General features: G+C 42.7%; 1 protein-coding gene across 1 annotated transcript in view; it reads right to left on the bottom strand.

The window, feature by feature from the left end:
- LOC124795912 (5-formyltetrahydrofolate cyclo-ligase) overlaps positions 1-12,768 on the bottom strand; it is an 84,434-nt gene extending 71,666 nt beyond the window's left edge. Inside the window, exon 1 of the mRNA XM_047259996.1 lies at positions 12,604-12,768. Coding sequence (XP_047115952.1) covers positions 12,604-12,720 — 117 coding nt within the window. The 5' untranslated portion in view covers positions 12,721-12,768. The remainder of the gene's footprint in view (positions 1-12,603) is intronic.
- Between the last annotated feature and the right edge of the window lie 2,786 nt (positions 12,769-15,554).

Genomic DNA, 15,554 nt, shown 5'->3' with positions numbered 1-15,554 from the left:
AAGCCAATATACGGTGCTTGACAGAGATTATCTTGGAGCACCGCCGGTCATTCGCTTTCCTGTTCCACCCACAAATTAACAAAGTGAGGAAAACAATTGTCCATAAGCTTCCGTACGAGCCCTAGCTTCTCTTGTCTTGCCTTCGTGGTCACTACGCGATATGTATGTTGGTGGCAGTAGGATCGTTCCGCAGTCTGTCGCAAATGCCGTTTCTCTAAATTTTCGCAACAGTGTTCCGTGAAAAGAACGTTATCTTTCTTCCACGTGTTCCCATTTGAGTTCCATAACACTCGCGTGTCGATCGAACCTACCGCTAACAAAACTAGCAGCCCGCCTCTGAACTGCTTCGATGTCTTCTTATAACCCTACCTCAAGAGGATCCCAAACACTCGAGCAGCACTCAAGAATGGGTCGTACGTGTTCTGAACGCGGTTTGCTTTATAGACAAGCTAGAGTTTTCAGGAGTTCTCCCAAGAAGTTTCGTGATCATACTATTGTAATAGGGGGAGACTTCAATCTACCAGGTATAGAATGGGATAGTCACACAATCAGAACTGGAGCCAGGGACAGAGACTCTTGTGACATTATCCTGACTGCCTTGTCCGAGAATTACTTCGAGCAGATAGTTAGAGAACCAACTCGTGAAGCTAACGTTTTAGACCTCATAGCAACAAATAGACCGGAACTTTTCGACTCCGTGAATGTAGAAGAGGGTATAGTGATCATAAGTCAGTGGTTGCATCAATGACTACAAGTGTAATAAGAAATGCCAAGAAAGGAAGGAAAATATATTTGCTTAACAGGAGTGATAGGGCACAAATCGCAGAATATCTGAGTGACCACCATCAAACGTTCATTTCTGAGGAAGAGGATGTGGAACAAAAATGGAAAAAATTCAGAAACATCGTCCAGTACGCCTTAGATAAGTTCGTACCGACTAAGGTCCAAAGCGAGGGGAAAGGTCCGCCGTGGTATAACAATCATGTACGAAAGGTACTACGGAAACAAAGAAAGCTTCATCATAGGTTTAAGAGTAGTCGAATCATAGCTGATAAGGAAAAGCTGAACGAAGCGAAAAAGAGCGTAAAGAGAGCAATGAGAGAAGCATTCAACGAATTCGAACATAAAACATTGGCAAACAATCTAAACAAGAACCCTAAAAAGTTTTGGTCATATGTAAAATCGGTAAGCGGATCTAAATCCCCTATTCAGTCACTCGTTGACCACGATGGCACCGAAACAGAGGACGACCGAAGAAAGGCAGAAATACTGAATTCAGTGTTCCGAAACTGTTTCACTGCGGAAAATCGTAACACGGTCCCTGACTTCAGCCGTCGCACGGACGCCAAAATGGAAAATATTGAAATAAACGATATCGGAATTGAAAAACAACTGCTATCACTTAGTAGCGGAAAAGCATCCGGACCAGACGAGATACCCTTAAGATTCTACAGTGATTATGCTAAAGAACTTGCCCCCTTTCTATCAGCAATTTATCGTAGATCGCTGGAAGAACGTAAAGTACCTAGCGACTGGAAGAAAGCGCAGGTCGTTCCCATTTTCAAGAAGGGTCATAAATCAGATGCGAATAATTATAGGCCTATTTCGCTTACGTCAATCTGTTGTAGAATAATGGAACATGTTTTGTGTTCTCGTATTATGACGTTCTTAGATAATACAAATCTCCTTCATCATAACCAACATGGATTCCGCAAACAGAGATCATGTGAAACTCAGCTCGCCCTATTTGCCCAAGAAATTCAGAGTGCCGTAGACACTGGCGAGCAGATTGATGCCGTATTCCTGGACTTCAGGAACGCATTTGATACGGTTCCGCACTTACGTTTAGTGAAAAAAATACGAGCTTACGGAATATCGGACCAGGTTTGTGATTGGATTCAGGATTTCCTAGAAGAAAGAACACAACATGTCATTCTTAACGGTTCAAAATCTGCAGATGTAGAGGTAATTTCGGGAGTACCACAGGGAAGCGTGATAGGACCTTTATTGTTTACAATATACATAAATGACTTAGTTGACAACATCGGTAGCTCCGTGAGGCTATTTGCAGATGACACGGTTGTCTACAAGAAAGTAGCAACATCAGAAGACTCGTACGTACTCCAGGAGGACCTGCAGAGGATTAATGCATGGTGCGACAGCTGGCAGCTTTCCCTAAACGTAGATAAATGTAATATAAAGCGCATACATAGGGGCAGAAATCCATTCCAGTACGATTATGCCATAGGTGGTAAATCATTGGAAGCGGTAACGACCGTAAAATACTTAGGAGTTACTATCCGGAGCGATCTGAAGTGGAATGATCACATAAAACAAATAGTGGGAAAAGCAGGCGCCAGGTTGAGATTCATAGGAAGAATTCTAAGAAAATGTGACTCATCGACGAAAGAAGTAGCTTACAAAACGCTTGTTCGTCCGATTCTTGAGTATTGCTCATCAGTATGGGACCCTTACCAGGTTGGATTAATAGAAGAGATAGACATGATCCAGCGAAAAGCAGCGCGATTCGTCATGGGGACATTTAGTCAGCGCGAGAGCGTTACGGAGATGCTGAACAAGCTCCAGTGGCGGACACTTCAAGAAAGGCGTTACGCAATACGGAGAGGTTTATTATCGAAATTACGAGAGAGCACATTCCGGGAAGAGATGGGCAACATATTACTACCGCCCACATATATCTCGCGTAATGATCACAACGAAAAGATCCGAGAAATTAGAGCAAATACGGAGACTTACAAGCAGTCGTTCTTCCCACGCACAATTCGTGAATGGAACAGGGAATGAGGGATCAGATAGTGGTACAATAAGTACCCTCCGCCACACACCGTAAGGTGGCTCGCGGAGTATAGATGTAGATGTAGAATAAACCGAAGTCGACCATTCGTCTTTCCTACAACTGATCTTTAATAATCTTTGTATTTAATGTCGCTTTGCAGCGTTACGCGTAGATATTTAATCGACCTTACTTTGTCAAGCAGCACGGCAGTAATAATGTATTCGGACATTAGATGGTTGTTTTTCTTACTTTTTTATCCACTAAAGCTAAGCTGCCATTCATCACACACAACAGAAATCCTATCCAAATCATGCTGTATCCTTGTATACTCAACTCAAAGATAACACTTTCCCTTCACTACAGTGTCATCAGCAAACTATCACAGACTGCTGCATATTATTCCCGTCAGGTCGCTTACTGATGTAGAGAACAAGGGCGGTACAGTTACATTTCCCTGCGGTAGTCCTGATGATGCCTTCTGTTTTCGATGAACACTCGCCATCCACGACAACGTGCATGGTTCTGTTACTTAAAAACTCTTCAAGCCATTCATTTATCTGAGAATCTATTCCGTATGCTCGGACCTTCGTTAACAGTCTGTAGTGTGGCATTGTGTCAAACGCTTTCCGGAAACACAGGAATATGGAATCTACCTGTTGTTCTTAGGATGGTACGCAGGCTATCATACGAGAAAAGGCCAACATTAGTTTCGCACGAGCGATGTTTTCGAAATTCGTGTTGCCTTGTGGCTATCAGCTGTTCTCTCTCAATGTTATTTACGATATTCGAACTTACAATATACTCAAGAATTACGTAGCAAACCGACATTAAGAATATTGGTCCGAAATTCTACGGGGCTGACCTGCGCTTTATTCCAGTTGTTTGGGAATTTTCGCTGGGCAAGAGAGTCTCCCAAGTAAAATCGAACAGGGGTTCCGTCGGATCTGGCGTCTTATTAGTTTTCAACTCTTTCCGCTTTTTTTTTTTTTTTGGGATGCTTCAGTATCTGTCTAGTTTTTAATAACGTCTGGGAAGTGGGACCCACAATCCTTACAGAATTACTAAGTAGCCGTATGTTTTCTTTATCAGGTTCTAAGCGTTATACATGTGGCTTCATGCCTCACACTGTGAGCTGATTTTGGCCACTGTGGACACTTTCAAATGAAGTGTATAGCCTCTTGTGTAATGGTTACATTCCGGTAAAGGAGAAATGATGGAACCTAATAATCTTCTTTCCACTCTTACACGAAATTTTCAGCGGAGCAGAAGAACACGTCTGTGATAAACTGCTCGTCCAGCGGCAGTGAGCTGGAGTGCTTTGATAAAACTTGCCACAGCGTTCAGCGTCGGAAACAGTCGTGCACTATTACTCTACAACAAATAGTACCTCAGTAGAGTGAGCAGTACCAAAACTGTCCGCAGACGCTACTCAAGGCACTCAGGATAGGGATGGAAAAAACCGACCAGTTAAAACCGATAACGGCATTTCAGTTCTGAACAATCGGTATTTTTCGGTACTTATTTGCTCTTGGTTACAAAAGGTACTTTTGTTTTTTACTGAAAACCGATTAAAAAGTGATATATCTCTATCATGGCAGTGATGTTACAATTTTTGATTTTTAAATAACCCTTTTTTTTTAAAAAAAAACGAGTTTGGTAGGAAGTTCTGTAGATTCTGAAAGATTTCGTGTTGTCTTTGAATGATATTGATTCTGATTAAAGGAGTCAGCTTACAGATCAACACATTATATAACGAGTAATATGAACAGACTGGGGAATAAATACATTAATTCATTATTCAAATTTTAATTTCAATTTGACATGTAATCGTTTCTGGTGAATGACGTATTTTGTCTATTACCGAACTTATTCATCTGAATTTTTTGAAAGTGCAGTTCTCATGTTGTCATTAAAAAATCAGTTGTACTCAAATTCCCATAAAAAACATGAGGTTTTAATTTAAAATAATAAAAGAAAAATGCAACAAATATTTCAGAAAAGCTTATTACTTGTCATTTCTACGAAATTATAAAAGACAAATGAAGTTGTGGCAACAGCAGTAAATTAAAAACTTAACAATTTATACATAATTTGCAATAAAAAATAGAAAATAGCGGATCTGCTACGTATGCCTACATATATGATCTAATCTACTTGTTGTCCTTGGAAACACACAGTTTACCACGAAAAATAGAGTTTTACAACCTCAGTTCTCACTCTTTAGCATTGACTATTCCTATTATTTTCGAGCAGTGATTAAAAAAAGAAAAAATAGAATCAGTAGAGAACACTGGTGAATTTTTTGTAGCGTTCAATCTCCCATTATTTTTCGAGCACAGTAAAAAACGCTGGACAGACTAAATTTTCTTTTATTTGCCATTTTGACTGTATGCATCTTGAAATGTATAAAATAAATGCGAGGGAACCTTAGAATTATCCAGTTTCTGTTTCTGTCGACGTATATCGCTGAAATAATGACAACAAAAAACCGAAAATCGAGTATTTCAGAAACCAGTTATTTTCTCAGGTTAAACTGGAGATGAAAAAAACCAGCACAACCAAAAACCGGTTGTTCCAAAGATAACCGCCATTCCTTTCTCGGGGTGAAGTCAGAACTATATCCGAATATAAGTGCAGGCAAAGTACGACTATCCTATACAGTAATTTTCATAAAATGAGCAAGTGCAGAGACAAAAGCATCAGCTATGAAAGGCACGCACAACCAAGTATTCTGCCGGAGAGATTTCAAAGGCTGGCGCCGGTCCAAAGACAGTGGCATCACGACCTCCCTCCAAAATCATTTTCCTGCAAGCGATGATATTGTTATGATATTTTTACATGTCTCAATTTCAAAATTTCGCGTCTAATTTTCGGAGAATAAAGTTGCATGGAAACTAAGAGTCTCGAAAGTGGTAATGAGTTCTATAACTTACAAGCTACTCTTAACACTGAATGCTTTACAGTGGCTTACATGAAGGGACCTGCCCACGTCTTTGTGCTTGGTGTCTGGCCAGTGACATTCCAGCTGCCTAAGTGTGCACATTCAAAGGTTAACTGTACCTGCTGCCAGCGACAAATCCGTTACGGTTCGTCAGTCCACAGGTAAAACTTGCCTAACCACAGGAAGTCGAGCAGGGCAAGACACAAGAGGAATGACACTCCGCTAAAGGGGGGAGGGGGGGCACAACAGAAAGGTTGGGTACCTGAACACAGCAAAGAACGACTCAAAGGTACAGCATTCCCGTCGTTTACGTGCTCGCACAGCCATATTTTACACGACTGACTGCAGAATCGCGGTGCTAAGTTGAATTCTGATAATGGTGAGTCCAGTTTCCTATTTTACATCGGGTAGATTACGACGTTGAGGGAGTTGCGAGAATTTGTTGCTATCATTAGTATTAGGTTGGTGCATAAGTTCGTAGAGTATTTGTTTAGCACGTTGATATTCCGATTGCTATGGGTTAATTTATCGACTGTAATTTTTCATTTGTAATTCACTGTTGCTGTTTGGGTTTACATATTGTCATTTTGTCACATGGAAATAATGAGTGGAACTGTGGACGCTAGAAAATGCAGTTCCAAGTGGAGAAATAGGAACATTTCCGAAGTACCGTTCTGTTTGAGTTCAAAAGATGGGCGACAGCAGCGGGGATAATGGTGTTGGACAAAGCAAGACGTGAAAATGGTTTTATTGTTTTAAGGAGGATGATTTTGACCTTAGGAACTGTCCACGTTCGGGGAGACCTCGAGTGTTTGATGAAGATCCTTTACACGCATTAATGGACAAAGATGCACGTCATTGTACTCAAGAACTGGCAGATGTGATGCACTGTGATCATTCCACCATAGTGCGACATTTGCATGCAATGAGAACGGTCCAAAATCGGTTGTATGCGTGCCGCATGCTTCAAGCCAAAAGCACAAAACTCGGCGCGTGGTCGCATGTGCACCTGTCCTTGGTCGTCATCAATTGGCTCGCGAACAGCACCGTCCATTCCTATCCTGTATCGTTACTGGAGACGATAAATGGTGTTTTTACGCTAACACAGGAAAAAGAAAGGATTGGGTGAGGCTAAATAAAAAAACCTACGCGTCAACGAACGATAATGTTATGCATCTGATGGAACAGCGAGGGTGTGGTGTACTACGGACTGCTTCCCCGAGGTGTAACCATCACTGCTGACGATCATTGTGAACTGAGACCTCTTGCCGACGCACTCCAAGAACAACGACCAGGAACGCTACGTGAAGTGATGTTACTCCGTGATAACGCCCGCCCGCGTTCTGCTAGAATGACAAAAAACACTACACGGGAACTGGGTTGCGAAGTCATTCTACACCCACGTTATGCACATGATTTGTGCCCTCGGAATTTTACCTCTACGCTCTCTATCGAACAACCGTCAAGGAACTTCCTTTCCAGATGAAAATGCGCTCCGAACAGGTCTTGACGACTTCCTCGCCTCAAACAAAACTACGTGATTTCTACAGTCGCGGAATCTGAAAGTTACCCCAGCCTTGGCAGGTGTTGTAAATAGAGAAGGAAAATATATTATTGACGACAACAGTCTCTGTTATGTGTACCTGTTGTGTTTACTAAACTTGTGAAAAAATAATACGAACTTAAGCACCCAACTAATATTATTATATTTATTAACGTCGTAGGGACCTGTGTCACATTAAAAGTTGAGATGACAGCAGGTTATCTGGAGAGCGAGAAACAGAAACAGAGAGAGAGAGAGAGAGAGAGAGAGAGAGAAAGGAAGCTACCTTTCTCCAAGATCCGCGCCTGTTCGCGAGCATTAAATGTGTCCAGGTCTGTTGGCTACTCAGCAGGTCTAAAGCATACTGTTCGGGCCGATGGTAAGACAGGGCTCCGATAAGTAAGGGTTTGTTCGGCTTTGGGGGCTTTCGGGGACGTCCTGGGTGAGGGGTTACGCAAGTGTCCACGGTAAAAACGAACTTATTTATGTCTGGATAAATTCAATTAATGGAAATAAATAGATTTTTAAAAACCTTAGTTAAATTTCACAAATGAAGACTAGCGCGTAGGTAGTTTCGTGCGTATTTTATATTTAAAAAATAACGGCCAGCACACTTAGACGCTCTCCTACGCACACATTTTCCACACTTCGTTGTTGAGAAGAATGAGAAGTTGCCGACAATCGACGATCACATGCCCCGAGCTTCTGCCGCCGTGCCCGCCAGACAGTTTTGCTCATGCAAGCCAACTGTGCAAGTCTAAATTTCATTCCACACCGTGCCGCAAACATATGTCGATACTGCAGTACATCGACTTACATAACTTCGTATCATTTGTATTCGTTAAGATTTATTAACTCGTCTTGGTTTTATTTGCATCTCTTACCTATTTTTTTAAACTGTAAGCGTGCTAATAATCTTACTATTAATCGCCATAAAATCCGAATAACAGCAGCCTATTCCTTGTTTCCAGATGCAAAACATCACAACGTGAATGCTTATTTAATAGCGAACTGCAGAACAAATATCCACCTTTAAAGACAGGAAATCATGACGGTTTGTGTCGAGAAAATAAACCGCTTCAGAGTCCGGGATTTTCGAAGTCTTCGTCAACATCTACATGGATACTCTGCAAATCACATTTAAATGCCTGGCAGAGGCTTCATTGAACCACCTTCACAATTCTTTATTATTCCAATCTCCCATAGCGCGCGGGAAGAATGAACACCTATATCTTTCCGTACGAGCTCTGATTTCCCTTATTTTATCGTGGTGATCGTTCCTCCCTGTGTAAGTCGGTGTCAACAAAATATTTTCGCATTTGGAAAAGAAAGTTCGTGATTGGAATTTCGTGAGAAGATTCCGTCGCAACGAAAAACGCCTTTCAAAAAATGATGTCCATCCCAAATCCTGTATTATTTCTGTGACACTCTCTCCCATATTTCGCGATAATACAACACGTGCTGCCTTTCTTTGAACCTTTTCGATGTACTCAGTCAGTCCTATCTGATAAGGATCCCACACCGCGCAACAGTATTCTAAAAGAGGAGGGACAACTGTAGTGCAGGCAGTCTCTTTAGTAGGTCTGTTACATTTTCTAAGTGTCCTGCCAATAAAAGGCAGTCTTTGGTTAGCCTTCCCCACAACATTTTCTATATGTTCCTTCCAGTTTAAATTGTTCGTAATTGTAATACCTAGGTATTTAGTTGAATTTACGGCTTTTAGATTGGACTGATTTATCGTGTAACCGAAGTTTAACGCGTTCCTTTTAGCACTCGTGTCAAGGGTTGGCAATTTAAGTAATGGCAATCCTAGTAAGACATTACTGTCATATATTTATCGTCGCGTCTCCGATACAGATGTAAACGACAGAAATACCTGTCGGTAAGTAACAGGGCATGATTGTCATTGCCCAGCAGCGCCCAGCAGCAACTGACGACAAGAAATAATGTATGACCAACCCTTGTGTTGTCGGAACAACATTGGTCAGTGGAGCAGTGGAAGGAGGGCTTCTTACACAGTCGTGAGTCAGGGCACAAGGACGTGGTATTCAGACAGATGCGCGTGGACCTGTCCAAACCTGTTTGCCTAAGCGCGTTACGCGGGGAGGGGAGGAGTTGTAACGGCGTGGGGCTGCTTTCCTAGCTTTGGGCTCCCATCAGTAGCTTTACTCGATGACATCGCAGTTCACGCTTCCCGTAATGTGGCAATAATTTCTAAACATACCTGTTCTGCATACGCAATGTCTCCTGCCTGAAAAACAGGGTCCATTGCATCATGGTTGTGGTGGACTGGTCTACTCAGTGTCTCGACTTGAACTTCACAAAATGCCACTGCCGTGACAGATCAGTGTGCAGAAAAACGCGACATCAACTATTCCTCATCAGGACGAGCGTAAACAAGTTCGTCTACAACTCTACCAGAAATCAGAGGAACGCCTTACCTACATCTACATCCACACTCCCCGTACAACCATTGTGAAGTGCATGGCGGAGGATACTCCCTAGTGTATCACATAATAGGATTTTAAGATTTCTTCCTTTTTCCTTCGAATGATTAGAACGGGAAGAGTGTCTACGACAAAGCCTCCATGTTGTATTTAGTGTAACCTTATATTCGCAATCCCTACAGGAGGGACTCGTAGAAGATTGTAGTACTTAATACAGCTTCTCGAACGTTTATAAGCACATTTCTCTGACGGTCTCCCATGAGTCAAACAAACATGTGACCATTCGTGATGTACTTCTTTACATACCTTCAGTATCTCTTGTTAGTCCTGTTTGGTGTGAGTCGAAGTCTGCCACGTGCTTTACGTACTACAAAGCCTATGACACCATCGTATTTCATTGTTGTTGTTGTGGTCTTCAGTCCTGAGACTGGTTTGATGCAGCTCTCCATGCTACTCTATCCTGTGCAAGCTTTTTCATCTCCCAGTACCTACTGCAACCTACATCCTTCTGAATCTGCTTAGTGTATTCATCTCTTGGTCTCCCTCTACGATTTTTACCCTCCACGCTGCCCTCCAATACTAAATTGGTGATCCCTTGATGCCTCAGAACATGTCCTACCAACCGATCCCTTCTTCTGGTCAAGTTGTGCCACAAACTTCTCTTCTCCCCAATCCTATTCAATACTTCCTCATTAGTTATGTGATCTACCCATCTAATCTTCAGCATTCTTCTGTAGCACCACATTTCGAAAGCTTCTATTCTCTTCTTGTCCAAACTATTTATCGTCCATGTTTCACTTCCATACATGGCTACACTCCATACGAATACTTTCAGAAATGACTTCCTGACGTATTTCATGTTCTCGCAAATTACTACATTAAAGTATTTTTATGAGTTTATTGATTCCATTGGTGAAATATTCAGACCTTAGTCGTACGATACCTCGTTTTAGCAATTTGTGAACAGTTTTACATATTTGAACATATAGAGCAAGTTAGCAATCCTAGCATCACCTAGAAATTGTGTCACGATCTGACTGGGTAGAAGCAGCTTTTTTTCAGATTATCATTCCACATGTAACTGCGTTATCTGCAAAAAGTCCGAGGCTACTTCTGCTTCTGTTGACAACTTTTCATTGAAGGTAACATTCTGCGTCCTCCCTCCCAAGAAATCCTCCCACTTCTCATAGGCGACCGTAGAAAAGAGGGCTCAAGATCCTAAAATTATCGTTTTCTTGTATCTGATCGGTGAATCTGAGCCACATTAATAACCCTCGAAGTGGACTTCAGCTCCAAACCAGCCCCCGCGCCGAGGAACGTGCTATATCCCACGAACCGAGTGACAATCAAACAAACGCAAGTAGCATTGTGACGGGTAAATCCACATTACTTCTCAAAGCATTCCGAAATGCTAAAACTGCGATGTGGTAGACTCGCTAGAAATTAGTTAGAATCTTGTAATGAATGAAACATCTGTACTCCTATATTCCTGGAGGGAGAAAGTGCCCCCTCTTGCCTCCCATTTACAGACGTCTCTGCTCCCTCTCAAGAAATCCTCAATCCAGCCCAAATGATGGTACTTTCGTTTGGCCTTGTACTGCGTCAAAAACATTTCGAAAGTGAAGATATACTGTATCTGCCTGTTTGCCTTAAACCATGTTTTTAAGCGTGTCATATAAGACGAGTGTCGGAGTCCGGTAAGTAATAGCAAACGCAAGTACGCTATCATAGTTACGGCTGCTGTTTCCTGGGTAACTTCTTCGGAAGGAAAAACAACTCGAGTACGAAGACTTAGGCAACTGTAGTGCACCTCACGTAGGAAACCGATCAGCACATACCCTTCTATTAACCCACGGCGGCCAATGACATTCAGTCTTCCTCCAGACGCCTTGCCGTGCATTGTGGAAGCTGCCTCCTCAGCCATCTTCTGGCTGTAGTATAGCCATACTTAAGTGGCGAAGCAATGTTATCCAGAGCCGTCCGCAGCAGCACTTTGTAAGGCTTAGCAACATGGAAGGTGCTTGCGCCCTCTCTGCAAAACATCCCCGCTTCCTTAATGTTATCCCTCTGCGGCGAGGCACCTTTCATGTCACGTGCCCAATAGTGAACATTGATGTGCTCAAAAAATTTTCAAATGTGTGTGAGTTCCTAAGGGACTAGATTGCTGAGGTCATCGGTCCATAGACTTACACACTACTTAAACTAACTTACGCTAAGAACAACACACACACCCATGCCAGAGGGAGGACTCGAACTTCCGGCGGGAGACATTGATGTGTAAAGTGGGCATTAAGTACGTAGGTTTTGGGCATTAATAATGAACATGGCCGGGAGACCCCTCGCGGGGCGGTTCAGCCGCCGCTCCACAAGTTCTCTAACGCCACTACGGCGACTTGCGAGTGAATGAGGATGAAATAATGATGAAAGACACACAACATCCAGTCATCTCGAGGCAGAGAAAATCCCTGACCCCGCCAGGAATCGAACCCGGGACCCCGTGCGCTGAAAGCGAGAACGCTACCGCAAGACCATGAGCCGCGAACTTTTGGGCATTGATGTTGTAGTGAAATATTCATAAGTGTGTCGATTTTAAAGATCTGATAATGGTGTACTGGAAAATGCACCATGAAAATTTAAGAATAAAGGGAAAAGACTTTGGCGACCAGGATAACTGTATAATCGTTAGTGCCAATGTGGCCAAAGATGCCCTTAAAGAATTATTGTCTAAGGTGATGGAATAACTAGGTACGTGCAGAAGAGTGCGTCGCTAAAGGACAATACACACGTCAGGTACATTACGCATTTACGAGGACTGATCGATTGTTCCTGTAAACATAGCGTGGTGGAGGTTTTTACGAGCCGCTGAGTGTTATACCTTGTCGGTGATGATGCGGGACTGGCGTTGGATCTCGGCGTCGGTGAGTGCGTCGACGGCGGCGGCCACCTGCTTCCGGAGCGCCGCCTTGCGCTGCTGGATGGTTGCGGAGCTCATGGTAGCCCTGGCGAACTGCCGCTCCTTGCCCAACTGTCCCGCCAGCGGTTCGCGCCAAGCCAACACGAGCGCTAGCGCCGCACGCCATTGGAGCGCCAGCCGCCTGTGGAGGGGCGAGGAATGCGGTCTGCCGTGCGCCTTCTGCTATCGGCATCTCGTTAAGTGGCTGGAAGGCCGCTTTCTTGATCGTGGTTCACTCGCTTACGACAAATACGTAGTATTTTCCTTTTTCCAGAATGACTGTGCATCCGAAACAGGAAGGTCGACACATATAGCGCGCGCCAAGGCGGGGGATGGGTCTTATCTAAGAGATAACGACCTACAGTGCAGTATGTTCACAAAGCTTTGTTGACGGCCGGTACGAAGAAACCGGGCGCCGCTTGTCTTTCTCACTGAGCGCGTCGTTATGCACCACAAGACAATGATTCACATTACACGAAGTCAATTAAAACAACCTTCGGTGAAATTAAAAGCAAGCAAAGGAAATTTCACTGTTAAATGGTAAGGAGAGAGCTGATAGGTGGAAAGAGTACATTGATGGTCTGTACGAGGGGGGACGACTTACCTGATGTGAAAGAAGAAGAAACAGCAGTCGACAGGGAAGGGGTACGGAATCCAGTATTAGAATCAAAATTTACAACAGCTTTCGAAGATTTAAAATCAAATAAGGCAGAAGGGATAGATAACAATACTATCGGCATTTCTAAAACCACTAGGGTAAGAGGCAACAAAATGATTAAACACTTTGGTGTGTAGAATTTTTGAGTCTGGAGTATGAGTCCGGCGGTAAGCCACTTACGAAAAAATATCACCCGCACAGTTCCGAAAGACAGCAAGAGCCGACAAGTGAGGGGATTATCCCACAATCAGTTTAACAGCTTACGCATACAAGTTGCTGACAAGAATAATATACAGAAAAATGGAAAAGAAAATTGAGGATCTTGTCAGATGACTCTCAGTATGGCTTCAGGAAAAGCAAAGCCAGCAGAGAGGCAGTTCTGACAATGCGGTTGATAAAGGAAGCATGAGTGAAGACAAATTAAGACACATTCATAGGATTTGTCGACCTGGAAATAGTGTAAGATGTTCTAAATCCTGAGAAAAACAGGGATAAGCCATAGGGGAAGACAGGTAGCATACATTATGTTCAGGAACCAAGAGGGAACAATAAGAGTGGAAGACCAGGAAGGGAATGTTCAGATCAAAAATTGTGAAAGTCAAAGAAAATCATCAAAGATGTAGTTCTTCGCCCCTGCTGTTCAAGCTACACGTTGAAGACGCAATAACGGAAATAAAAGAAAGGTAAAAGGATATCGATGTTATGATTTGCTGATGACATCGCTATTCTCAGTCAAAGTGAAGAAGAATTACAGGAGTTGTTGAGTGGAACAAACAGTCTAATGAGAACAGGTATGGAGTAAGTCGAAGAAAGTCGAAAGTAATGAGTAGTAGATGAAATGAAAATAGCGAGACATTTAGCATAAAAATTGATGATCTCGAAGTCGATGAAGTTAAGGAATTCTGGTACCTAGACAGCAAAATAACCCATGTCGGCCGGGGCAAGGAGGACATAACAAGCAGATCATCAGTAGCCAAGAGAAGTCTACTAGTATCAAACACCGTCCTTAATTTGAGGAAGAAGTTTATGAGAACGTACGCTTGGTGCACGGCGTTGTGTGGCAGTGAGACGTGGATTGTGGGAAAACCGGAACAGAAGCCAATAGAAGCATTTGAGATGTGGGTTCTACAGAAGAATGTTAAAAATTAGGAGGACTGATAAGGTAAGGAATGAGGAGGGTCTGCGCAGAATCGGCAACGACAGAAATATGTGGAAAACACTGACATGAAGAAAGTACAGGCTGAAGGTACATCAGTTAAGGCATAAGTGAATAACTTCCATAGTACTACATGGTGCAGTAAAGGGTAAAAACAATAGAGGAAGACAGAGATTAGGATACATTCAACAAACAATTGAAAGTACGTTGCAAGCGCTGCTCTGAGATGAAGCGGTTGGCACAGGAGAGGAATTCGTGGCGGGCCGTATCAAACCAGTCAGAATACTGAAAACAGCGAATGTAGCTTCAAAATTATATCATTTTACGACACATAGCTAATGAGATTTGATGTTTCATAAATGGGAATTCGATTCTTTAAAGAGTCTGGAGTGGAGGTTTAATGGTTTAGTTAACTGAGAGGCAAAGACGAGGAGAGAAAACGCCCTGCGTCCAGTCAATTAAAGCTTCATTATTTCCGCATGCTACTCATATAGCTCAAACGATTGAATTGGTGCGTGAGTTCGTAGCGTCCTTCCATAAGTTTAATAAACACAACAGATGCACGTAACAGAAACTTTAGCAATCAATAATATCTTCTCCTTCACTATTTACAACAGTGTGCCAATGTAGGGGTAACTTTTCGATTCCGCTAATGTAGAAATCACGTGGTTTTGAGGCGACGAACTCCTCGAGCCCAGTTTGGAGTGCATTTCCATCCGGAAAGGAAGATCTGTTGAGGCTGCTCTATAGAGAGAGAAAAAGGTGAAAATCTGAGGGTGCAAGGTCAGGTGAATAAGTTGGGTGCGGAATGACTTCCCAACTCAATTCCTGTATAGTGTATTATTTATCGTATGGCATATATATATATATATATATATATATATATATATATATATATATATATATATATATATATATCAGAATGCGGGCGGGGGGAGGGGGGGGGCGGGGTCTTATCGTGAAGTAGCATCACTTAATGCAGCCGTCCTGGTCGTTAGTCTTTGGCTGCGTCTGGAAGACATTTCAGTTGTTAACAAGAAATATCAGCAGTGATGGTTA

This window comes from Schistocerca piceifrons, chromosome 1, assembly GCF_021461385.2.
Source record: "Schistocerca piceifrons isolate TAMUIC-IGC-003096 chromosome 1, iqSchPice1.1, whole genome shotgun sequence".
Classification (NCBI taxonomy): domain Eukaryota; kingdom Metazoa; phylum Arthropoda; class Insecta; order Orthoptera; family Acrididae; genus Schistocerca; species Schistocerca piceifrons.
This window is presented reverse-complemented; position numbering and strand designations above follow the sequence as displayed.